Raw genomic sequence first — 27,353 nt, forward strand, 5'->3', positions numbered from 1 at the left:
CTTCACCCTCGGAGATTCTTGGAGTAAAAAAACAAAGGAAAGCTCAGTATGCATGTAACTTGTATACATTTTGTCCAAACGAGATAAAATTTAACAGTGGAGCAACAAAAAAACAAGACAATATACCTGTAACTTTGTTTACAGAGAAACCCTAAGATGTTGAAGAAGAAGTTGAGTGTTCAAAATCCCAAAGATGTTGTAGAAGTTGAGTTCTTAATAAATCATTGTTCTTCACCCTCGGAGATTCTTGGAGTAAAAAAACAAAGGAAAGCTCAGTATGCATGTAACTTGTATACATTTTGTCTAAATGAGATAAAATTTAACAGTGGAGCAACAAAAAAACAAGACAATATACCTGTAACTTTGTTTACAGAGAAACCCTAAGATGTTGAAGAAGAAGTTGAGTATTCAAAATATCACTATTATTGACTGTAAGAGACTCCTAGAGTATCAAAACAAAAGAAATTACATGTCAGAGAATGTACATAACTTGCACAGGTTTTCTCCAAACGAGATAAAACTTTACCATAGAACATCTATGGAAGAGAAAAATATACCTGTAGAGTTTTGTGAAGAGAATCTTAGGGCTTTGGTAAAACAAGCTCTGCTCTCATAAAACACATGAAACTCTCTCTGTGCTTGTGCAAAGCAAATGAAATTTTACAGGGTTACAGACAGGGCAAGAAACAGTGAGGCTGTAAAATTTCGTCAGGAAAGAAGAAGCGGGGAAAGAGATATGACAAATTTGAGTTCCGCCTAAAAAAGAGGGGAAAACTGAAAAGGGGAGAAAAGAAAAGTCAAACATAAAAAATAAGAAAATGAAAATTCGAGGCACAAACTTCCAAGAAGTGACAGCTTTGTACTCCCCTTTTCCCTAATTTTATTGCTGAGGGAAGATTTGGTCCAAGATATGGCTAGAAGATTCATGTTACATGAATCTGGAATCCCAGCTCTCTCATTGGTTAGGCCTATATTTGTTTATTCACTCCTTAAGGGGCAAAAAAGAGAGTCCATATTTCTCCTAATGAGATTGCACCCAATTGGTCTCTTGCTCTTGTCGTTCATGCTTTTTACCTTGTAATTTGTGCAAAAAGTAGAGTTCCATTGTTCTTGGGGACCTTCCGGCATTCACTACGCGAGCATACAGCATTCGATCGGCGCACCAAGTTGGCTGAAACATATGGCCGAAAGAAGTACCATAAGAGTGACAATTTACATCCTCATTTTGGACAGCAAAGAACCCCCATAAGGTAGAGCCAATATGGTGCGATTCATTGTAGCACTAACATGCCTAGTGGGTAGCCCAAAAATACCCACTTTTTCCACTTTTAATTGTGATAGAAAATAGGGCACTTTTGGGACAACAACCACCCCAAAGGGAGACACTAAGCATAGTGAAAACAGACCAAGCAATGCATCAGCCCCAAGTGGTCAAAAAATTATCCCATTGGAAGTGGCCAACGAAAGAAAAACTAAGGGTTTATGTTTTAGATGTGGGAAAAAATATACAGTTGATCATGCTTCTCAATGCCTTTATAGGATAGCCACATTCAAGTTTCACAACATGTATATCTTGAAAGATTATGAACATGAGGATGAGGACCCAAATGCTATGTCTCCTATGCCCCATGCTAAAAGTACCAATTATGAGGAGGACCTTAACCATGAGCAGTTCTTTGACTCCTTGAATGGCTTTCCCTTTGATCGCGATGATTATCTTTCTCATGAGATGGATGGGGGTTCACTATATATATATTCTCTATATAACGTGCGTTCATGGCCTATTTATAAATATCCTAATCTGTAAATTTTTCTTGAATAAAATATAACCCTTTTCTATTCAATCTGTAAGTAACCCCTTTATATGACACCCTTTTGTATGTAAAAAATATATAAAAATGGTGTTTTAAAAACCCCTTATTTTGAACTCACGTTATATATATTTATATTCATGAGTACCCCCCCCCCCCCTCGAGATTACACTTGATATGGTACCCATTGATGTTGTCTTGGGCTACGTCTGGCTGAAATAGTTGGAAAAAATTGCCATGGATTTCTCTCAGGTGTACATGGAACTTGTGATGCATGGACAGCTTGTACACTTAGAGGAAATCAAGGATAATGTAGATTTTTAGCTGATTACATCAAAGCAACTTAAAGGAGAGTTTACAAGATGCTCACAAATCTTTGTCTTGTATTTAAATAAGGATGTTTTAGATTCGTCCACTAAATTAACTAAGGATGCACCCTTGAGAGATCTTTTGAATGAATATAAGGACCTCTTTCAACCATGTCCTATTTCACATGGTACTCGGTCCCCCCCCCCCCCCCCACTTATTTTCCTTGTACTATTGCATGAAGTAGTAATATGTTGCCCCTCTCCCCCCCATTTTTCCTTTGTTTTCAGACACAAAAACTCTTTGAGTAGGGATGGATTGTAATGAGTGGGATATACATGAAAATAAGGAAAATTTACTAGTCACCCTGATGGTATTTAAAGTGTAAGAGGGTTAGGTGAGTTATCATGCATTAATCAAGCAACTCTCTCTTTACCTTCATAGCTTCCATGGATTCCTTCCTCTTCTTTCTCTCTTCCTCTCTCTCTTTCTATCTTTCTATCTCTTCTTCTAGTATTTCTCTCTCCTCGTCATTCTCTTTCTCTCTCTTCTGTACTCTTTCTTCTCTCTCTTAGGTTGTGTTAGGTTCCCTTCATTACACACTGACCAACCATGTTGCAGTAGGTTGCAAGTTTTAGTAGGAGGCAATGGCTTGGTGGTATTAATATAGAGGGAGTCTAAACTTGAGTTGAGGTTGGTTCCTTTAGCTTATTCTAGAGTTTATAATGTTTGGCTTGGTCGATGTGGTGGATAGGTTTGGTAATGGCCAAGGGTGGGCTACTAGTTGGGAATATGGGGCCTCAAGTATGTGAGTCTTTGTGATTGTTTCCTTGGGGATCAAAGCCCTTTTGATGTAGTAGTCTAATGTATAACATTAGGGGATTCTTCAAGCTATGTGGTTGAGCTTCCATTGAGCCTAAAACTACATAGTTGGCAACTCCCCTTGGTCCATTTTCCTCAATTTTCTCTCCTAAACAAGCACGTAAGTGAGAGAATATATGCGTCAAAAATAATATTTCTCATGCTTTTGCCTAATTGATACCCATTCCAATGGTGAGGCCTAACATTTGGAAAAAATTTGCATGTATTTTTCAGCTCAAATCTCATCAATATTCTCCTCATCCCTTGTAATGGATGTGTACTTGCCCCCTTATGTAGTACGTTGATATTTATGTAGTAGGCAATAGTACATATATTTATTGCACTTGTACAACACAACCTAATTGTCTCTCAATTTTGTCAAATGATGTTCCATATGTCCAACGAGTATGTTTGTGAAGGTTCACGAGTTAAAAAGGAAATGACAAGTTGGTTATGAAAAAAATTACTATACTTAAGACATCCTTGTAATTGAAGTTTGAATTTGCATCGTCGTAAGAAACTATTTGTTTAAGATACCTCCTTAGTCTTTACATATTAATGAGAAAGCAAAGGTCATCCAAAACACACATTGTTTATTATGTTCTTGTGATTTGATAATAGTATAAGATCAAAGGTAACATTCAGATAGCAAACTATATCCTATGATATATCCGCGTAAATTGTCTTCCTCCATCTTATTTGAGTCATTCATAATTGATAGTTTGTTGATGGCTCATGTGTATTAGGGTTGTATTTGAATTAGAAGGTGTTTTTGTTTCATCATATGGGAGCTAAGGGGAGAAGGAAGACGAAGGGCTTGTCTTTATTTTTTCAATGGCATTTGACCTTTCTGGTATGGACTAGAAAGATTTGAGGTGATGTGCTAATGTTGCAATGGTGGTGCATGTAGAACTACAGTGGATGAAGTCCGATATTCACATGCTACAATGATGGACGGTTCAGACTTGGTGGAGGAAGCCCAACTAGCAAGACTGTTTTGGTAAAATATTTAAAAGTTTGAAATGTAGAATCATTCCTTTCGGAGAGGAAATGGCAATGTACAAAGAGGGTAGGTCCGGCGGAAAGAGAAAGGAAGTCTCAACTATTTAGGAGATGCCACATCAAAAGCACGCCCCTTTGGTATATCTCTGCCGCAACTTGTCCGAGCCATATATATATATATATATATATGGGATGGGATCTTCGCAGGAACTTGAAGCGGAGGTCTCTCATTAATCAAGCTTCTAATTCAAGGCATGGTCCGTTAGCCACGACTAGTACGAGAAGCTCAAATGAGCTCGATGGCTCCTTCTATCGCTGTTGTATGTTGTTGATTGCTCGGCAAATCCAGAAAGCCACCATAGACGTATGACAGGAAGCCCCAGATGGCCAGAAATGTGGAGACACCCTTGACAGCGTTGAAGGAGTCGTGGAAGATGACGGCACCCAAGATGGAGACGAGAGGAATGGTGGCAGTGGTGAGGAGGCAGCAAAGGAGGGAGGAGGAGAGGGAGATGATGCCAAAGATACCCAGGAAGAAGACTTGGCCCGTGAGGGCGGAGAAGAGGAGGGTGGCCGAGTAGGCGGCGCGGCCCGCATCGAAGTTCCGGTACTCGACTTGGATAGCCGAGAAGCTACCGGCAACGCACATGCCGACCATGGCGAATACCGTCGATACGATAGTGGAGCCTAGTTGGAGGTAGAGGATCACCGGGATATTGGCCGAGCTGGGGCTGCAGCTGGATTGCTTACCTGCAATGAGGAATTTTATGATTTATCCCTAATATTGGGTAATATTTGCCGTGGCTACCTTTTTATCGAAAATCAAACCTAGGCTCGGACGTTCAGATCAAACTGTCCGTAGTGCTACCAAGAAAAATCATTGGATCTACAAGAATCTACAAACTACTCTACAAAAAGCTAAGTTCTAAGGCCTAGCGCCTAGGTGCATTGCTAAGATGTTGTATCTATCTACTTCTCATAATTTTGATAATACATAAGCAAGCACATTAATTGTATTTGTGAATAAAACCAAAGGCAATACAAGCATGTATGTTGTGCCATATAGGCATAGATATAAAAACATAATGCCACATGACACCTGAGTCTCCACCTTTCCTACTTTCTTTCGCTTGCTTTTAACTTTTTTTTTTGCCCTCTTTACAAATGTAACAAATATAGCAACATATTCACAAAATTTTTCCTTATATAAGGTTATACTTGGCTCCTTGCATGGTACACTAGGGTTCATGTGGTAGATATGTATAAGCTTATTGTGCTTCATGATGATTACTCAAATTTCTGACCATTACGTATGTTTCATGTACTTGGCAATTAGTTCCTACAATGATACTTAAGTAACAAGTTCATCATGTGATGAATCTGGTGCTATGCTTACATAAATACAAAGATTACATAAACATAACTATGCAAGATAGATTATACATATTAGCTAAATCTATAAATAATATGATTTCAAATATATGATTAGTTCAAACATCATTATGCAAGATAAATTATACATATGAGCTAAATCTATAAATAATCCGATTTTAAATGTGTGCTTAGTTGAAATATATGGCAATGGAGTTCAATCAAACATATAGGTTATCAAGAATACAAAACAAATTTTAACTATCCAAATAATATTGCATTCATAAATCTATGAATATGTTTGATTAGTATGATGATGGCATCATACTGACATACATAAGGGCTAATATGTAATCTATTAACTAATTTATCCAGTAAATTTCTCCAAGAATAGATTTTGATCACAAGAAAAGTTCTCTTACTTTTCAACGAATGAATTACTTAAAGACATTGTAAATATATAACTTCCAATATAAAGTTAAAACATATCAAACAATATAATTTGAAAAATGTACATGTACCATGTTTTATAATCAATCATTATTAAAAGTCCACCACATAAGTACTTGTAGTAAACCACAATATGATATCTTCAAAACATTTCCTATTAGATTGGGATGCAAAATAGAAATTGAAGTCATATGTCAAAAAATACATATTTTAAAATTTCTAGGGTCCCCTCCCCATAGGAAGTTCCTATATTCAAGTTGTTTGGGCTACTACTCCCAAAAGATAAAGGCGGTGTCATGTCACTACGCGAACATTGTGAAAAACTCTAGAGTGCATCATCATCTAACTTTCTTATTGATCTAGAGAGTCAATGTCATTTGAGTCATTAGTGCTAGTGTCCGTGGCATGGATAGTTCAAAAATACTAGATTTTCAGACAATTGTAACCTATTTTTGGTATTTTGGATGTTATTTATTATAAATATCCTAAAAAGATAAGGAAACTTCTAGAATAGGGTGACATGCAAAAAGCAAGTTACTTTTTTATCCAGTTTGGGGAGATTTCATGAAAAAAGAAGGATAGGCGAAATCACGGTCGTCGCGATCACTCACTGTTTACAAGCAATAATCAACACTTCAAACTAGGAGAAGGAGTGATATGGGAGATTTTTTATCAGGTGTGCTAGAGTTTTACTCCCTTTCGGAGCCAAACGGAACCATCATTTGTGATCTATGGAGCTGATCAAAAGAAGCTGTTGTTTGATACATGTTTTGGTCTACAAGGGAGCTCCAAGAGATCTAATGCTTGGAGATTGCTTCTAAGTAGTGCGAGACAAGGAATTTTAGGTTCTATCAATACATAGTGCTTTGATCATTGTGCTTTCTGTTTATCTTGTGTACCTCTTGTCTATTCTTTTTCTTCTCTTCCATCTCCTATTTTCTACTTCCTTCTATTTTTGATCCCCAGTGGATACGACCTTTCGACTAAAACCCCTCCAACATTGGTGAACTCAATGTAAAAGGTCATCAGAAGGAAATACAAGATGGGTGAGCTTTCGAGCACAATTTCTAGTGATGTTTTTCAACAATTAGTGTAGAATATGAATATGCTTATGTAGGTACAACAACAATAGGTGATGCAAGCTTCTGCTCAAACACAAACTGTTGTGATGAATACTTTGCAAGCAATAGAGTGTGAGATGAAGTTGCTCAATGTCAAGAATGTATCTCCATATGTGCATACCTATGCTCAAAAGATGGAATTCTTTGCGATGACTGAACTTGCATGGAGTCGGTATTTTGTACGAGTTAGTGTACATGAATTAAAAGCTTGAATTACAAAATTGTATATGCAGGATATTGATTGGGTAGCTTTCAAAAGAAGACACTTAGGAAAGAATTTTACATTGGAGACACCAATTTGATTACGCGCAAGACTTTTCAAGAGTGGGTTTTACAACCCAATAAGGGTCTTGGGGCTATAGAATTATTAAGAGAATTTGAAAGTTGATTTGAGCAGTTAGATCTTGCAGAAGAGCAAGCTCTTGCAAGTTAGAAAATTGAATTGTTTCTACAAGCGACAAATCATGAGCTTCAAGAGAAGCTAGATGATTTGCTAGAGGATCAAACAATAGAGATAGGTCTTAAAACAGAGTGGAGGCATGTCAATGAAGTTGTTATTACTGCACTAGTGAAAAAGCATAAAAGAAGAGAAAGATTGCATGTCTCTAGCTTCCCCATTGTGACATGCAAAACAGTTGATGTATCCAATAAGCCACCTACTTCTGTGGCTAAACCTATGGCTCTACCTGCTGTTCGCATTGTTAGGGAAGATGTATTAGATGAATTGGTGAAAGGCATGCAGGATCTTCAATTGAAGGTCACAAAATTGGATGAAAAAGGACAAGAGGAAAGGGGACGGGTAAGAGCCCCTAAACCACGGAAAAGATAAATGTGGTGTGATAGTTTGCATCATGAGAGAAAGAATTGTGCTGCTTATCATGAGGCCTTGGCATGGCAGCTCATCTTTTGGAAAGATGGCAAAATCCATGCACAAGAAATAGGATTGCCTCTTCCTTTGAATTTTTGAAAGGGAGGTATGCATAAGTTGTTGGAAGAATTGGCTGTCTGAAATGCATGGCCAAGTGATGGTCCAAAGGTTGCAATATGGATAGATGCTTTGCATGCAGCTGAAAAGAGAAAAGTTATTGATAGTGAAATGTCTCATGCACGGCAACACATTCATGACATAACTGGTTGGGAATCATCACCAAATGCATATTCAGTCTATGTATATTTAGCAAAGATGCAAAACACGGATGTACTTGTGGAAGAGAAACGAAAGAGAGATGAAGATAATATAGGCACATCTAAAAGAGTGATAAGAAAAAGTGAAAAACAAGATAGCAAACAAGAGGGCAAAAAGAAGAGCAAGCAGCCAGGGTATAAGTTGCACTCTGATATTGAGATAGCCATAGATCTTAAGAAGATTCTTGAGAAGAAGAGATCTTAAATAGTTGGGTGAAATTTACCTTAGGAGAGGTGCTTGGCATTGCCAAGCGGGAATCTCATGATGAAATCATTGACATAAATAAGAGAAAGCATTGGTTTCTTGGTGATACCACTAGTGCATTGCTACAATTTCAAGAGAAAAGTAGTTTGTTGGGTATTCGGGCTGAATATGAGCATGATGTAAGTATTGTTTTATTTATGCAGGATGCTACTAATTAGTGGATAGCATGTGGAAAAGAGAAAAAAGTTGCTAAAAACACGTTGTCTTGTAGCAATATGCATGGTGGACTAAGGCAAATGTAACAATATGGGGAAGAGACTCTAGGATTTATTCCTCAAAGTCATTACACAAGAAATCACTAGGCCATGGCTACCACTGAAACGATAGTGAAAATAAGGGAGTGTGAACCTCCTTGTATTTCTTTGATTGACCATGGGTGTTAACCCTCAAATGAACAAGCTAGAAAACTTGGAAAATCTAAAGCGGACGACAAGGCCAAGGCAAAAGTGGAACGGAACATGAAGGCATGCCAAGAAAAATATGAAAACACAAGAGGTGCAGAAAAGTTCTAAATCAAGGAAAAAGGTGCACAAGAAAAGCACAAGTCAATACTTTTGTAAATGAGCGCAAGGTGCATCATGATTTATTTTAAGAGCATCGGGCTCTCACTTGTGCAATTTGTAAAGGTAGATGGGCGGTAGGAAGGAACCTAGGAAGATAAGAGGACAATGGGAAAAAGAGCCTAGGCCACAACTGGCCATGTACAAAAGGGGATAAGGGGATGACCACCCAAAAGAGATTTAGAGTTTTGTATATAAAGTTGAAAAGTGAATGAGAATCTCATTCTTGTGTGTAGCCAAAAGTGTCTCTCCTTTTGTTGTTTTTCTTCTTCTTCTTGCTTGCTTGAGCTTGTGCTAGAGAGAGGGAGTGTGAGAGTGTGAGGGAGTGAGTTTGTGAGGGTGAGGGACCGGGGAGGAGAAGCTCTCCATCTTCTCCTCTCTTCTCCTCTTCTCTTCTCTTCTCTTCTCTTCTCTTGCTCGGGGCAATGGAACTTGGAGCGTGGAGCTTGAGGATGGAGCTCGCTTGAAGCTTGCACTGGGATCGTGGAGATACCGGAGTGCTCGGGAGAGGAGGTAACTCGATCGGGCCTGGAGTTAAGCTCACTACACTCGTAGAGATGGATAGTGCGTTGGCTATGTGAGAGGTAGCCATTTTAGTACTCGATGGCTTGGAACGCTTGAAGCAATAAGTGGTATGTGGGTCTTGGCGATTGATTTCCTATACATTTTAGTTCCATTGCCAGGACCACAACTTACTCAAATCTTGAGTGCTTGCACGCTTCGAATCGAGCATTGAAGTAGAGTTTTCCCTGAACTTGTGCTTGAGCTAGATAAGTAGAAAGTGAGGGAGTTTAAAGAGGTATTCGATCTCCTTAGCAAGTAGGTTTTTGGTTTTTTGGATTTGAAAAAGCATGTTGTTGTAGGTATTTCCTTTATGGTTTTTACTTGCAATTATGTAGTATAGGAGCAAAACATTGGGGCATGAAGTAGGGTTTGCTATTGTTGCATAATAGGTTGAAACAGGGAAAAGAAGGGCAAACAAATAAAGTTTTGGGTTAAATATTGGTAAGGGGAGCAAGACTAAGGTGCATGCAAGCATGGGCACGGTAATAAGAGGCCAAGAGTGACAAGGAAGTCCACATTTTGCTTTGCAAGGTTTCAGGAGAGCTGAGAGAGGGAGAGAGAGCTTCATTGCGTGGACCTGCTTCGATCTTGCCATCGAGGAGCTCTTTGCCCACTACAGGTAATTCCACACCTTTCCCTGCATGCGTAGCTAGGATCTGGAGGTGCTCGACTAGTAGGAAGGCCTCAAGTGCTTGACACGATGAATTTTTTGGAGTCTGTTGAAAAATGCGTCATGCTCAGCCCGTCCGAGTGATGGCGATTTTGGGCTGAGTCCCAGAATCAGCCCTCCGCCCACCTGACTTGGACGCCCCCCACTCGGCCCACATGATTCAAACACTCATGGCTTGTTCGAGACAACCATTCGGACCAACTTAATATTCAGCTCTCCGCCAACTCAATTTGGCCCAAAGCAACTCGGCCATCTCCATTTGGCTCTTTTTGACTCGGTCCATCTAAATGATCGACTCGGCCCACTAACCTAACTCGGCCCTCAGCCACGTCCATTTGGCTGTCCGAGCCTCAAATTTGGTCACTATTCCCATTCGGCCCTCGGCTCGTTCCAGTCCAACACTCGGCCCTTGCAATTTGGACAAGTTGGGCTGAGTCAGAGTCTTGTAAAGTTTTTGGAAATTTGCACCAGACCCAACTAGATCTCAATTGTGCAAACCTTTGTGAGCCATCCGAAGCCCAAAACTCGATTTTGGCACAAGAAATAGGCAAATTCACAAGATGCAATCGCTTAGCAGCTTCAGTAGGTGGTTGAGAGAGTCAGCATCTTAATAGCAGCCAGTGGAGTCATAGACCTCGAAACAAACCTAAAATGAGTAAGACGACGCAACAAGAAACCCTAGAACCTCAATGGGCCAATCTAGTCGACAAGGGAAAAAAGACCACACCACAAAACATATATAGGTTGCATTCGGATTACATCTAGTCAACGCGAAATGCAACAATCTCAAGCTATAACTGCGAGGATGACTAGACATGACACTCCTAAAGATGGATGCACCTTGAACGGCACTGCATAGACGACCCAAGATATCAGTAGAAAACTCAAATCTAGTTGTGTAGTTGGGGAACTCAAGGGCATGCATCAAAAGGCTTAAATTTACAAGCCAAGACCCAAAAGATGAAGACATAGTGCTACTTGCTTATCTTAGGGTCAAATTCACCGCAAAAAGAGAGCATAGTGTTGATGCTCTCATTGATGACGGGCCAGATTTTAATATCTTGACCTATGAAGCATGGAATCTGCTAGGCCAACCAAAGCTCACACCGACTAATGCAACTCTTAGTCCATACGAGGGACACCCACAAGTACTCATTGGAAAGTGAAAAATCCTTGTAACTATTGAAAATAAAAGCTTGCCTATCTTGTTCCATGTTTCTCCAAATAGTGCTAGTTGTGGAAAGGAAACCCTCCTAGGATGATGCTTCAAAAAAGGGATAAAGTGTGAGGCTGATTACGTAGCACACAGGATACACTTGACACTACTGGGTGTGAGGATAATCACAACCTTTAGTAAAGGTGACATCATCAAACCTCGAGATAAAGACAAGGAACATTTTGACATACCAGGCAAGCCTATCAACGAGACCAAGGACTTGTTGAAAGAGTTGGCACAAGTGCAAGTTGAACAAAGAAAATCGGTGATCGAGGTCATACTCAAAACAACAAGGTCAAGAGGCAATGCCAAGGATGGACTTTGGACTTAAAAATATTGTAGAAGACCCCAAAAGAAGCCCAAGCCTTATAGATGAAGGATTCGATGGAGAGCCAGCACAACGCTGAGATGGATATCCAAAGTGTTGCTACGTGGTTAAGGGTATTACACAGGTAATCAATGCATTTGGGTACCAAAACCCCCTGCTAAACCACCTCTGTCAACCAAAGGCCAAGGTGCATCAAGAGCGAAAAAGCGCACGAGGAAATCTAAATGAAAAACCAAGTCTGGAGTCAAAAACATTGGAGTGACTGAGCCCCTTACGATTGAAAGCAAGAAACCAAATGAGACTATTCAAAGGGTAGATCCTCAGCTTAGCATGCTTAACAAGTGCATATCATATGTACCCGTCAAGTGTACACAAAGGCTACTAGTGCCCAAGGAGCCTTTGATTTCCCAAAAGGATAACGAGCGGCTTAGGTGCAACATTTCTCGTGATAAGGTTGATTGCTCAGCAAAGCAATTGGAAAAATCATCTAATAGCTACAAGCAAAGCTCTCAACCAATATCAAGCTCACCTAAGAGCCCCGAATCTCCTACACCCTCTTTTCCTAAATAGACACATCAAGCACAACAGTAGTCGTCAAGTGCAGCTACTCAATCCCAATCCCTATCTCCATGTAAGCTTCCAAATGTCCAAGAGGTGGGACGTGACACCACGCTTAGCTCTCAACCTAAGGATATACTTGTGCAATCAATCGTGACTAGCTCGATCTACACAAGAAAATGTGCAAAGGGAAACAAAAGACATGGCCAATTCCGACCTACTTAAGGACTTGACATTGCAGTTTACCAATAGTGGCCAGTCCACTGAACTAACCGCTACTACCTCCAATCAGGAATCACAGTAGTCACCGCCTTTGGTGGAATGTGTCCTTAGCAATTCACCCATGGACGAGGTGTTGCAATCAACATCCTTGACACCTCACGCACAGTTGAAGAACCTCAAGCCTAGGCTTGAGGAGAAACCTCTCGAAGATGTGGCCAAGGAGATGGCACATCTGAGCAATCAACCTAGTAAGGCTGTCCAACAGGTCGCAACTACATCCCATGAGGACACACCAGAGAGAGAAAACTGAGGGCCAACCAAGCATATCAATGGCTGACCTAGTTTAGGGTCCTGAGTCATTAAGCGATACACCTTCACTAACCAAGAAAAAGAGGGAAAAACAGCAAAAAAATGGCAATTACAACTAGTTGGGGACTCCAACAAGATGGAGACCAAGAGCACGGAAGGGCTTAAGAATAAAGTGTCGAGTCTACCCACTAAGGAACCCATGGCCATCTCCCCTAACACCGGTGAAACCTTAGACACATCTGTGTATTCTGATAAGTCCAAGCAACCATTACCATTAACCATTACTTGCAACACTCAATCCACCGACAACAAAACTTACATTGACTAATCAAGAGTGAATACAACACTATCACAATAGGTTGATAGAACTAGACCAGTCACATCCAAGGGAAACCATGACACAATAGCAGCAAAGCCTCAGGAGAAAAACAAAAACCTCAAAGATATAAGAAATCCTAGCATTGACCAAACTTGCCCATCTAGACTCAACCCCCAGCTATGCTAAAGCCTAGAGAAACTCCTAGAACCTTGCAGAAGATGGCTACTGAGCAAGCCTTCATAGAACATAGAAGTGTCACAGAATGCTTAACTAAGTTGGATGCTAAACTAAAATTATTTGCATATGTCTACGTTCTTGTAGACATGGGTATATTCCCTAAGGAGCAACTTACAGAATACTTGCCATTTCCTCTATCCTCGGAAGAGCAATAATATCTTAATGAGCACTATGACCATGAATACATGCAACTCATCTGTGACAAGGAGGCTGATGAACTACACTTAACTGTGACATTCAAGGAAGCACTTTGCCAACCAAAGCTCTTAGAGATAGAGCAACTAAAGCAACAATCAAAGGGTCAAAGTCAATTTGAAGAACATTGGTTTGAAAATCCTGTTACAATGGCCAAACTAGGAGCCCAGATCATGACGACAGTCTTAGAGGAGTGATTGGCCAAAAGACCCAACCTATGTGGCACCAACTTCCTTTTGAACTGACTGCCATTCGGGGTATGGACTTAGCCAAAACTAGCCAAGAGAACCCTCTGATTGATAAGGTTCTCACTAAGGAGGAGCTACATGTTGCTAGTAGACTTGGAAAAGGTACTATGCTTCTCCATGTTGCAAAATACTAGTTGTTATTAAGTAGGGTGCCACAATTACTGGATGCATGTGCCACACTCCAGTAAAATCCAGAGTTCTACAATTGGTTTTTATCCTCACGAAATGACATGGGTCCATAAATATGTACATAAATAAATAATGAATTTTGTAACTATGTATAGATAATTTCAACACACACAAGCAATGATAGTCAAGCAAGGGATAAAAGTTGGGTTTGACAGGATGAGCTCCTAAGGTCCTCTTCTCACCACACGTCTAGAAGTTGTGTGACTGTTCCCGTATCCAGGTAGAGGGCATGTAATCCTCATGGCTGCCATGGAAAGCCTTAACCAATGCCTCTGAGGGTGTACATGGGGCATCGTCCCATTCTACAGGCTTTTCCCGTTTTTGATCCATCCTTCCAGAGACAAGCCCTACCCCATTCCATCTCAACTAGTCCATGTAACTGGGAGTGAGCAAATATCTGCTACTGGCTAGAATATGCCCCAAAGTCGAGGCAGGACTAACATCATCGAGGGGGCCGTCCCTCTACAACGACTATTGCATACCTTACCTCACCTCTCCTCCTCGTATGCGCTTGATGATTTGTTGTTTAATCCCTTTCATTCTAATAATTCTATCCTGCCTGAGGGTATAACCCTTGGTTCACTTTTTGCAGGTTCCCGCATGGTAACTGTCATGGAGCATACGGCAGCACAAGCTTCTCCACTGGAGCACTATGTGCCTACCCTTAAGAGGTATGTACTGGAAAGAGGCCCTAAGAGACACCGCCCAAGATGCAGGCCAAAAAATTCCCATGCCAGGAGAACGAAGGCTCAAGGGAACACCCGAGGGGTGGCAACCCCGACCATGCTGGTCCTCACTAGATGCTTGGGCACTAGGTGCTCAAAGGAAGAGAAGGAAGCTAAGAACAAGAGGAAATTTGATGAATTATTTAAAAGCATTCTTGAAACAATAGCACGTAGGGACTACACCATTTGGGTTGCAGCTGATATCTCCCCTGCCCAACCTAATAGGAGCCCCTTACCAACAACGCCTCCATCGCCTCATCACTTGGACTCGCCCCACTTCATACAACTAGAATAGCCCTTGTTTTGTACAAAATGCTTACCAAATTCTCTCTGGCCACAAATTTTTTTCATTAGATGGTTAAAAGGGACAGACTCTCCAATTTTGGAAACTTTCTATATCTATTTTCAATATATTTCACGACTTTAGCAAAAATCAAGTACATGTAATATGCATCTAGGTCAACACCATGGGATTCTAATGAGTGATGTCTCTTTGTGTTGCACCTGTTCACTATAATTGAACAAATGATTTGCATGTACCCTCACAAGTTGTCAAGTGGATACATGATGCACAAGTCTCTATACAAAAGTGTTCAATGTCCAAGATGCCACAAGACCACTAACCCCACATGGAGCCATCATAGAAAAAAGCAACAAAAATACCAGGAACAAAGAGCCATGATGGAAGCCTCACTGCCGGAAGCGAGAATCACCCTTGTAGACCGCCCACATCACATGGCCCAAAGCATAGTCATTGGCTACTCCATCTTTTTGGGTCACACTCTACATTTGGCTCACGGTAGTTGTTACCTCAATTATATGGACGTCGCATGTTACAAATAGGTTTTTTGAAATCTCACGTATATCTCCCCATCTCCACAATTGTTCCTCTTGTAACGAAGCTAGTAACACAATCGACGTTGTAATATCCATCTTCATAGCCTTTGACTCTCTACATTTCCCAACCCCAATGAAAGGATGGTGGCCTCAATGTATTGCAATGGTTTATTTCCAAAATAATAATAAGAGAGAAGAAGAAGAAGCAAGAAAGAAAGAAAGAAAGAAATAAAGAAAAGAAAAGAAAAGAAAAAAAGAGAAAACAAAAAGAAAGGACAATCAAGGAAAAGAAAGAAAGAAACAACGAAAGAAAAAGGAAAAGGCACTCACAATCATAGCACAACACCTAGGGGTCCTCAAATTGGGTGCATCCAGTGACCTCAGTCAGCTAGCTCTGTCCTTAATCCCCTAATCCCTTTCCACATCCCCCACAATTGTTCAGGGCACATGAAAGGCAGGACATACCTAGGGAGCTTGTCTCGCCTATGGTTAGATCTGTCATCCTGACCCACTTGCACGATTTCTTTTTTGCATTCCACTTCCATACCATTGGAATCGACTGGGGTAAGCAATGCACGAACGTCCATGGAAAGTACAGCGTACTCATCAAGCAAGGCCAGTAGCTACCAATTACCAAAGGTTAGGGGTCAATGTGTTCAATTATGCTACATTGAGTTGTCACAACACAAAGGATGTCTCATACACCTTCATGGGTACTTCTCCTCAACATTGACAGCTTTGCTTCATCCACACACTGCTACGAGGAACCAAACCAGTGGTCTTCTAACTATGTAATATCTAAATATGCACGAGCACTCACATAATATCTGCACCACAATATATACACAATTTGGGTCCTCAAGTGCAGGACAATACTCTCATTTTACTTAGAGTTCGACTTGTCTCCAAAACTAATCAAACTCCGTCTTGTGCACGATAAGAAGACTAGCACTACCCCAGGGAGAGACCACATATGAGAGGTTTTCAATTGTGCAGGTATTGAAGACTCCAACGAAAGTACCACTAGCTCGTCATCAACACTCAACTCTAAATTCTTATCCTTTATCATCCCACAAGCCCAGCAAGGAATCGCCGCCCGCGTCTAATTTCCAGCACATCCACACCTATGCCAACCCATGAGTGCAACTCCCAACAAAAACTAGTCCTATCAACTACTTCAGCAACCCTATCACCAACCACTTAGGCCAACAAAGTTCCACCAGCCACCTTCATCCGCACCACTACTAAAACTTCTCCATGGTCACCCATAGTAGTTCCTTCCACCCATGTGTTCGGGGCATGCCAAAGCCTGCTACCTACGATAGTGAGTGTCATGGGACTAGCACTTGTCTAGGAGGGGGGTAATGTTAACCCTCAAACGAACAAGCTGGAAAATCTGGAAAATCTAAAGCAGAGGAAAAGGCCAAGGCAAAAGTGGAACCGAACATGAAGGCGCACCTAGAAAAATATGGAAACATAAGAGATGCAGAAAAGTCCTAAATTAAGGAAAATGGTGCACAAGAAAAGTGCTAGTTAATACTCTTGTAAAAGAGCATAAGGCACATCATGATTTATTTTAAGAGCACTTGGCTCTCATGCTTCAATTTGTAAAGGTAGATGGGCGGTAGGAAGGAAGCTAGGAAGATAGGAGGACAATGGGAAAAATGACCTAGGCCACAGCTGGCCATGTAAAAAAGGGGATGACCGCCCAAAAGGGGTTTAGGGTTTTTTTAATATAAAGTTGAAAAGTGAATGAGAAGCTCATCCTTGTGTGTGGACAAAAGTGGGTCTCCTCTTCTTCTTCTTACTTGCTTGAGCTTGTGCGCGAGAGAGGGAGTGTGAGAGTGTGAGGGAGTGAGTGTGTGAGGGTGAGGGACTGGGGAGGAGAAGCTCTCCATCTTCTCTTGTCTTCTCTTCTCTTGTCTTCTCTTCTCTTCTCTTCTCTTGCTCGTGACAATGGAGCTTGGAGCATGTAGCTTGAGGATGGAGCTTGCTTGAAGCTTGCACTTGGATCGTGAAGCTACTGAAGTGCTTGAGACAGGAGGTCGATCAGGCATGGAGGTAAGCTCACTACATCCATAGAGATGGATAGCACATCGGCTATGGGAGAGGTAGCCATTAGTGCTCGGCTTCGAACGCTTGAAGCAATAAGCCGTCCATGGGTCTTGGCGGTTGATCGCCTCTACAATGGGTCTGAGATTAATGTCATTGAGCGTGGATTGTATGAGAATGGTGCCTGGCATGTGGACATTGACCATGGTTGGTGTATGAGAGCTGTAAATACTTCTTTCGGGGAGCTCTATGCTGCATGTCCTAATGTAAAAGCAATAGTTGGGGATATACAAGAAGAGCAACACTTCTTTGTGCAAGATAGTTTCTCATATGTAGTGATTTTGGGACAGCCCTATATTACACAAGTGTGAATGAAAACAAAAGTTGTTGATGATGGTTCTGCATATGCAAGAGTCAAAAGTAAGGATGGGAGGAAAGTAGTCCAATTTCTTATTGTTTATGTTAATCATCCTAGGAAATGGGATACGCTTCGAGAGTCTCCTTTGCCTCCAAATGCAAGGGAATTCAAAGACCTGGATTTTCATTAAGCATTGTTGTAATGTGGGGCTACAACAGTGCTATTCAGAGGATGTACGCACCTCTTGATGGAAAGAAGCATGTATTTACTATTGGTTATTCTCTGTTTAAAACAAACAGTCATGTTGGTTTAAGCCTATGGAAGCTATGTGCAAGCCTGAAAGCATATTTATGAAATGGGCCACTAAGGAGCTAAGAGCATTGAAGTTGTTAGTTGAAAATGAAGGCATTTTAGGCATCTTTTATGGGCTGAATATTAATGACACTATGGCTAAAATTTCAACAACTATACATGTAGAAAATGAGGTTGAAAATAGAGTGTTGTTAGTATTTTCTTTGGACATGTATGATGTATAGCATTGTTTACTCAACAAGAAGGATTACAATAAGCCGAAGCACTTGTGGAGACAAAGTATAAGACAATTGACAAAAAGGTGAAACCAATTGCTTTGCCGCTTCCATTAGAAAGTGAGGGTTTGTATGAAAAAGTATCGAGGCAGCCAAGCTTACGGGATCCTAAAGATACAGGTCATCAGTTTAGTTGAAATATTATAAGGATTGAAAGTTGGTGTAGAAGGGTTTCTTTTGCTTGCTGAAAGAAACTGTTTTATGCAAATGTTAGTTAGGCATGGAAAATAATTTGCATTTCAGCCAACTCAAATAGGTTGTGTAGATCCAAATATTGACTCTCATATGATAATATTTACTATGCTACATGTACCATGGAACTTAAGGCCTATTTTAGTGCCTAAAGCTTACTTGCCAAAGCTAATGGATTTGCTAAATGAAAAGATTCACATGAAGATCTTGGAGGCCTCTTTAGCCCCGTACTCAAATCGTTGGTTTACTGTGCCCAAAAAGAATGGGGCTTTGAGATTTATTCAAGACATGCAACCGATCAATAAAGTGACCATAAGAAATGTGGGTGCAGGTAATGTGGTTGATGAATTTGCAGAGGCTTTTGCAAGTAGTGTGATCTATTCTTTGGGTGATCTTTACTCGGGGTATGATTAGTTTCAGCTTGCAATTGAGAGCAAGGATATTATCACAACCATGAAGACTCCCTTGGGGTTAGTAGGAAGTGTACTCTCCCATAGGGTGCAACAAACTCAATGGCACACATGACAAATGCTATGAATAGGGTACTCAAGGATTTTATACCATAATTGACAATGCCCTTCTTGGATGATGTTCCAATCAAAGGGTGTGCAGTGGATGAAAAGAATGAAGAGATGGATGCTCATGGGTGCAAATAGTTTGTTGCAGACCATATTGTGGATTGTGAAAGGATTCTGACACATCTAGAAAAGGTGTATTTAACTCTTTCTGGATAAAAGTCTGTCTTTAGAGTTGAAGAAGTTTTAATTTTTTGGCATATGTGTGGGCCCTATGGGCGAAGACCATCACCAACAAAAATAGATGGAATTAATAGAATGCAAGAGGTATGCACGAATGTATTAAAATTGTGTAGATTCTCGGGTGTATGTATGTTCTATTTGATTTGGATCCCTCACTTCACACATGTAGCTGATGCTCTATATCAACTCTTGAGGAAAGGTCAAAGATTTCACTGGGAAAGAAAGCATCAAAAAGCAATGAAGAAATTGAAGCAGCTCTTGAAATCTGCTCCTACATTGAGAAAGGTTGATTATTCACATGGAAAGTTTATCATTATTATTGTTGACACAAGCCCAATTGGGATTGGATGGGCAATTGGGCAAGATGATGAGAAAGGGCAAAGATATGTAATTCATTTTGGTTCTAAAGTATTGATTGAACAACAGAGAAGGTATCCACAGGTAAAAGGAGAATTATGGGGAATTGTGATAGCCCTTAACTGTGATAAGGAATATTTTATGGTTACTGGTTTAGTCATTGAGACTAATTGTTTGCCGGTATTGGGTAAGTATGATTACTAGTTGTGCTACCCCAGACATTGCTATGCTTTGGTGGATTGCATACATAAAATCTTTGAATCTTGAATTTCAACATATTGTAGGAAGAGATAACCCAGTCGTGGACATGTTATCTCAGGCACGCTATGAGAATGAAGATGGAATGATAGATGAGGAGGAAGAAAATGAATTTCTTGCAGTTGAAAATGATGTTGTAAGAGTGAATTTAGAAATGCAAGGAGTTGCTACAACACTAATAGAAGCTTGGATAGCAAAGAAAATATACTTTAGATGTTATGTATCTTGTGTAGAATTGTCTTTGGATGACAAATATGCAAGAGAGTGGCTGAGAATTGGTCAATACCTCAGTACATTAAAAAGAGAGATGAGTGGTCAGATGAGGAGTTTAGGAAGATCAAGAGGAAAGCCTATGGGTTTTTCTTAAAAGATGGATACCTGTGGAAACATGCTAGAAATAAACAGGGTATGCCATTGCGAGTTTTGGCTGACAGAGCTTCACAAGTAAATGCTATGCTAGAATTTCATGAAAGGTTATGGGCTAGACATATAGGTGTTTGGGGTACTTTTACAAAGATCAAATAAAGATATTGGTGGTAGGGCATGTATAAGGATGTTGCTCACTTTTGTGGAAATATGTATGACATGTTAGATGTATTCATCTATGAGACACCTGGATGGATTGTAGCCCACATGTCCCTTGTCTGTTAATTTAAAGTGGGCAGTGGATTTAATCACGATGCCTACAGGTCTTTGGCAAATGAGATATCTTGTATTTTCCCATGAAGACTTGATTAATCAAGTGGAAGGGAGAGCTCCATGAACAAAGACAACAAATGTAGTGTGTACTTTTCTCTTTGAAGATATCTTTTGTTAGTATGGCTGTGTGGAAAAAATTACTGCAGATAGGGGTGAGCTGGATGTAGATGAAGCCCATGACTTCTTTGCACAGTTGGAATATAAAGCTTGCTTTAACTTCAGCTTATAACCCTGAAGGAAATGGCAAAAGAGGTCATCCATTGTGAAGGCATTGGCAAAAGCATGTGGAGAGAAGGTAAAAGAGTGGCCACGATTGCTCCCTTATGCTTTGTGGGATGACAGAACAACTCATAAAGCTGTTACAAGATATATGCATGCTGAATTGATGTATGTTCAAAACCTATCATGTTGATAAAAGAGATGACAGTCACATGGATTGTGCTACCTTGGGAAGAGGAGTTGAATCGAGAGGAGTTGTTGGCCTTACGTATTAGACAGTTGGGAAGAAAGTGAGAAGACATAGAGTCAGCAATTGCAAAGTTAAGGGCAGCAAGGATACATAACAAGAAACGATTTGATAAAAGACACAGAGTAAGGCCAAGAGCCATACAAGATGGGGATTGGGTATTGGTTTATGATAGCAGTTTAGACAACCAGCATAGTGCGGCCATGCATAAAGTATCCAAAATATGGTTTGGACCTTATGTGGTAAGACAAGTGTTTGATAATGCTACTTATACATTAAATGAGCTGGATGGGATAGCCATAAAACTTCCAGTAAGTAGAGAAAATAATCAAATTATTCAAGAGGTGGAAATCTACTACCTATGAGTTGCCAGAATCGAAAGAAATTAGTGGCCATGATATACGGGCTAGCCAAGAAGATATGGAAGATGAAGAAGTAAAGGATATGGTTGTAGAGGATGAGGAGGACCCAAAATCTGGTGACAACTAGGATATTGGTCCATAACGAAGGATGTGTAGATACACAAACACTGTGTGAAAAACTCTGGAGTGCATCATCATCCAACTTTCTTATTGATAGAGAGAGTCAATATCATCTGAGTCATTAGTGCTAGTGTCCGTGGCATGGATGGTTCAAACATACTAGATTTTTGGACAATTTTAGTTTATTTTTGATATTTTGGATTTTTTTTGTAAATGTCCTAAAAAGCTAAGGAAACTTCTAGAATAGGGTGACATATAAAAAGCAAGTTACTTTTTCAGCCAGTTTGGGGAGATTTCATGAAAAAAGAAGGATAGGTAAAATGACGGGCGTCGCAAATATTGTAGTTTACAGGCATCAAACAACACTTCGAGAACTGGGAGAAGAAGGAGTGATCTAGGAGATTTCTGACTACGTGTCCAGGGGTTTTACCCCCCATTCAAAGCCAACAGAACCATGAGGTCTGAGCAGCAGAGAAGAAGCTGTTGTTTGATGCATATTTTTTGTCTACAAGGAAGCTCTAGGAGATCTAATGCTTGGAGATTGCTTGTGAGTAGTGCCAAACAAGGAATTTCAAGTTCTATCAATACATAGTGCCTTGATTCATTGTGCTTTTTGTTTATCTTATGTACATCTTGTCTATTCTTTTTCTTCTCTTCCATCTCCTATTCTCTACTTTCTTCTATCTCTGATCCCTAGTGGATACAACCTTTTGACTATAACCCCTCCGAGACAACAGGCTTGGATTATTGATTTGAGCGCTATGGCAGACAAGCTCGCTATAAAATGGATCATTAGGTGCTTGCTAAATGAAAAACAAGATTGGGACATCCTCATTCCTCACACAAAACAGGGCATTCATAGCACAAGGTCATTCATGCTTTGAAAATATCCCCATCCACACCATAATTCTCTCAGAGACCAAGTTTAAACAAGAAATGAGCCCTATGTTGGAGTAGCAAAGACTCAATTTGGCTGAGTAGTTCCCTCCCCCCATTGATAAGACCAAATCCGAAACCACAGCCAAACTCAATCGGAAAGGAATCAAAGTACAGACAGATTTGTGGAATAGGGCTAGGAAAGAATGGAGGAATCTTGATGGATTGAAAGCTATCTTTAGGCTTAACCAAGTTGATTTAAGGTTAATTCAAGAAAGGAAAAATGCATGGTCTAATGTTAATCCTCTTATGATTCAACTCAGTAGGTCCAATACAAAGACTATGGGTGAAAAAACAAACCCTTTCTCATCCATTGCCTTCTCTCCTGAAAGACAACACCTATCTAATAGCTAACCTAAACTGACAATGGCTGCTTCACTAGAACCAGTGTTAATGGAAATATCGATTTCAATAGGACATCCCCCCCCTCCACAAAAAAAATAAATCTAAATATTACTATGGTTAATCTTGCAAAAGATAGTCTGGACACATGAATGAGCAAAGGAAATAGGACTAGAAACATGCTCTGCTCCCAGATGTTGCAAAGATAAGGAAACATTAACACATCTATTCATTAACTACCCTTGTAATAGGGAATATCTCCACCATCTTCAAAGCTTCCATCCTCCTAAGTCACCCCTATAAAATAACCTGAAAGGAACTCCTTTTGGGAGAGGCCAATGCCCTCCCCCCATCTCTTTGGACTTTTCTTTGAGGCTTATATTTGTAGATGATTTGGTTACTCGAACTGAATAGGTATTGAATAAAAAACATGCGAACCTTCTACACTGTCTTAAAATTCATTGTCTCTTGCACGTGGCAAGAAAATTCCAAACACTCGCCACACTAAAACTGTGCTATATCATTTTTAAAAAAAGGAAAGGGTCTCCAACGAAGAAAAAGAAGATTTAATCAAGAAACAAATTGCTGAACTATCCAAGTCCATCATTGCTTTAGCTACAAATTGGGACCACACCATCCATGTCTCATCAAATATGGTGCCACCTAATAGGACCACCTACAAGCCAATAAATGCATGCTCTCTTGAACCAAGGACAGCTGACATCCCCCCAAGGTACACAGACCCTCCAAATGTGCGGGACATGTGGATGAAATATGAGGACATTTGGAAGCAACTTGCAGGGGGGGGGGGGGAACACCCAGAGTAGGAACATCCTCAACCGCCACTCTAACCTTGTGAACCTATGCTAAGTCCATGTAAACTCATACTATAACTTACCTAGTGAGTGCAACTGCATAAGCGCAAGCCTCAATCAATGGGCTGTGTCCTCCCCCCCATGTACATTTTTATCTCTTTTTTCTGATTTCTAATACATTTAATGCTTTCAACGAAATGAAAAATACATATTTAGTTTTTACAAAGTATCAACTCCTATAGAAAGAAATGTATATTTATTTTAAATATCATTTTAGAGTTTTAAACTAATTTTTAATGTTGAAAATTTATCCTATAGTGAGAAAAATTGTGTTTTATATTTTTTACATAATGTGTATCTATGAGTGTATTATTTATTTATTTATTTTTAATTAAATGATTGTCTAATCATTATTTATTTTTTACCTTACTAAAAAAATATAATTAAATTATGATTTAATATATATAGCACATTGTTACAAATCTATATCCATTCATAATGGTGAAGTTTGAGATAACACATTCATACTTTATATGCTTATAATTTGTATAGTTATAATGTATACATTAATAGTTTTACATACATACGTACATACATACATACATACATACATACATACATACATACATGTGTATGCGTGTGTGTATACAATTTATAAAATACATGATACCAATTTAAAAAACAAGAGCATAGAAATAAGGCAAGGATTCACATTCCCATATCTTGCTCTATAATGTGTCCTTGGTAACATATGGAAGGTTGACCATGTAGCACACCTATGTTTAGTAAAGGCACTCTTTGATCCTTTTTCTATAAATGTGAATTGATAATATATTATCAAATAGTGATGGCACCTTGGAAAGTGGACTTCATTGGCATCTCTTCCACTCTATGATCATTGCATAAAAGAGGAAGAAACACTGCTCCACCTACTGTGGGAATATGGTTAAGGGTTGGCCAAAAATTGCCAATTTAAGTATGAAAACAACACTATTTGGTACTATGGCCAATTTGGATGATAAGGCCTTTAAGTTACTTCACTTCATTAGAGTTTTAAGTCTCATATTAGAAATGAGCTCACCCTTTGAGGCAAGACAATGGTGGTCCTCACGAAAAGGGGGCTCCAAGTACCATGAGAACTCTAGCTAGGATTTGTAAGGCTTTCAACAAAAAGAGAGCTCCCTCTATGCTAAGAACTCTATCTAGGATTTGTAAGAAACTTGGACAAAAGAGAGCTTGAAGTACCCTAAGCACTCTAGCTAGGATTTGCAAGAAGTTGGGTAAAGCCCAATGCTTTTGAGTGCTTGGACTCTTCATCTTTTATGTGGAGTCTTTGAACCATGTGATGACCGATTCGGGATAATTTATGCATTTGAAACATGTTATAGTATGGGAGCTTTTGTTGAGATTCTTTGCACCTCATGAGTTTTAAACATGTGAAGATGCTATAAGGCTTTTGGAGCTTGCCTGGCATGGTTGGCATGGGCATGGCGATGATCTTGGTGTAGGCAAGCTCGGTGAGGGCGAGCAACAGCCCGTAGAATGCGGCGGCGAGCAAAGTGGTGACGAAGCCGATGGCGTACTGGCGGGTGGTGGTATGAGGGGGCCGATCGGCGCTGGACTGCAGGCCCAGGAGGACGGCGCTAGTGGTGACGACAACGGCGGCGTTGACGGCCCAGCCGGTGAGGCGGAGGGCGCGGAGGGCGAAGGCGGAGGCGATGTTGAACGCGAGCTGGGATGCAAAGAGGAGGGTGGTGGTGGAAACCGGGAGGTAGGAGGACCCCCACGAGAACAGCAGGTTGTCCACGCCAAGCAGTAGGCCGATCAGGAGCGACCACAGAAGCAGCTGGCGGCGCTTGTGGAGCACGTCGCCGGCCCCGGATGACGTGGCGCCGCCAGCTGCTCCGCCGATGCGCCTAATGATCCTATCGTTGCTAGGGTAGCGGACTGCCGCCACAATAGTGGGTATGACCAGAACGGGCCAGCCCGCTGTTTGCGCAAATGTGTACAGCCACCTGTCGGTCCCTCCGTGGACGAAATAGAAACGGGCCAATATCGCCCCAGCCGCCGCTCCCCCTAGGGTCGCCATCACGCTCGCTAGCATCAGAACCCAGAACGATAACACGGGCTTCCCGAACAGCATCATCTTACTAACCTGTCTTTTCTTCTCTCTCTCTGATACTGAGCTCGTATCGCCATTCCTATTGTTCTCGCTACATGATATGGACCCACTGATCCATTTAGCGCCCTCATCAACTCCTCCTTGATCCCCCTCCTCGGCCAATATATCGCTAGCGCTGCTGCCATTTTGTCTCGCGGAGCAGCTGATTGATGCCATCACCTCTCCTCTTTGTTCCGTTGCTTAATGCAACATAATTAGAACTGGATGGATGACATGTAAGCCTTCTACTTCATCACAAGTCTTCTCTCCGCTCAAGCACAGCAGTCGAAGGCGATCATGAAGGCCTCCATATCCTGGTATCATATGCTACGTAGCACATGAGGTCAGGAATATAACGGATGCTGAATCTCTCATCTTACAGCTCTAGAATCGCTCCTCAGGATATGCTACATAGCGCATGAGGTCAAGAATACGGATGCTGAATCTCTCATCTTACAGCTCTAGACTCGCTCCTCAGGATAATGTGAGCCTCCTACTTAAACATCAACCACAGCAGATTAAGACGATGAAGGCTCTAGAGTCTACGTACTAAGCCAGCCTGACCTCTCGTGGCCTATAAGAGATAAATATAGGACTCAGGAGTCGTGCTGAGGCACGAGTCCACATTTGAACTTTACTAAAAGGCATGCGCATTGCGCATACCCTTTGAATGACGACGACCCTTGTTCCAGACTTCAGTGCTCGCAGTAAATGACGTCTTAGTGTATTTTTACCGATTAGAATTTCTTTGTGCCTTTCAAGTATTTAGTTTAGTTTTTTTTTTTTTGGTGATGTGTTCTCATGATATATTGAGTGGAGGTTTAAAAAAGAGAGGTTACAGCATCCACTGGATGGAGCGTGAAAAAGCTTGAGCATCCAGCCTTGTGGCTTGATCGTGGACACAATATCGAGGACTTCGCGCCTAAGGTCAGCTACATCTACATCCATTGGCATCTTACTCGGATTTTTAAAGATAACAATATTCCTTCGAGACCATAGAAATTTGAGGGCAATCCCAGATACAAGGCTAATTAGCTCCCACGAGTCATCCAAGTGAGCTTGATCTCCAAAAAAGGCAGCAGACAGACTGAAGTCATCCCTGAGGTTGGCTTGTCTTAGTCATCTTTTAGTTGCTCTCCAAAGAGGTACCACTTTCTCGCACTCCCAGAATAGATGTTTTTCTGTCTCTTCTGCTCTCGTACAGAGCGGGCACATTGGGGAGACTACAGATCTCTTGCTCAGTCTAGATCTTAAAGGTAACCTCTTGTGCATAAGCCTACATTGTAGGAAGCTCATCCTGTAGGACGGGGTGGCTCTGCAAATTTTTCTAGCCCTTCTCTT

At 40.7% G+C, this 27,353-nt stretch overlaps 1 protein-coding gene across 2 annotated transcripts; it reads right to left on the reverse strand.

The window, feature by feature from the left end:
- Window positions 1-26,584, reverse strand: LOC148036350 (purine permease 3-like). 2 transcript variants are annotated; one of them, XR_015690931.1, is made up of 4 exons: window positions 25,319-26,583; window positions 356-442; window positions 127-246; window positions 1-17 (listed from the first exon to the last, which is right to left on the reverse strand). XR_015690931.1 is itself a non-coding variant. In XM_087678339.1 (2 exons), exons 1-2 carry the CDS (start codon window positions 26,187-26,189, stop codon window positions 4,267-4,269), a joined length of 1,335 nt encoding a protein of 444 aa, XP_087534465.1. In that variant the 5' UTR covers window positions 26,190-26,584; the 3' UTR covers window positions 3,566-4,266. The 2 variants fall into 2 exon arrangements, 1 of the variants encoding a protein (XP_087534465.1); XM_087678339.1 differs by lacking the exons at window positions 1-17; window positions 127-246; window positions 356-442 and adding an exon at window positions 3,566-4,730 and having other exon boundaries at window positions 25,319-26,584.
- Window positions 26,585-27,353: the final 769 nt, after the last annotated feature.

Source organism: Lygodium microphyllum, chromosome 5 (genome assembly GCF_053477565.2).
Source record: "Lygodium microphyllum isolate KBCC chromosome 5, Lygodium_microphyllum_v1.1.10, whole genome shotgun sequence".
In the NCBI taxonomy this organism is placed as follows: Eukaryota; Viridiplantae; Streptophyta; class Polypodiopsida; order Schizaeales; family Lygodiaceae; genus Lygodium; species Lygodium microphyllum.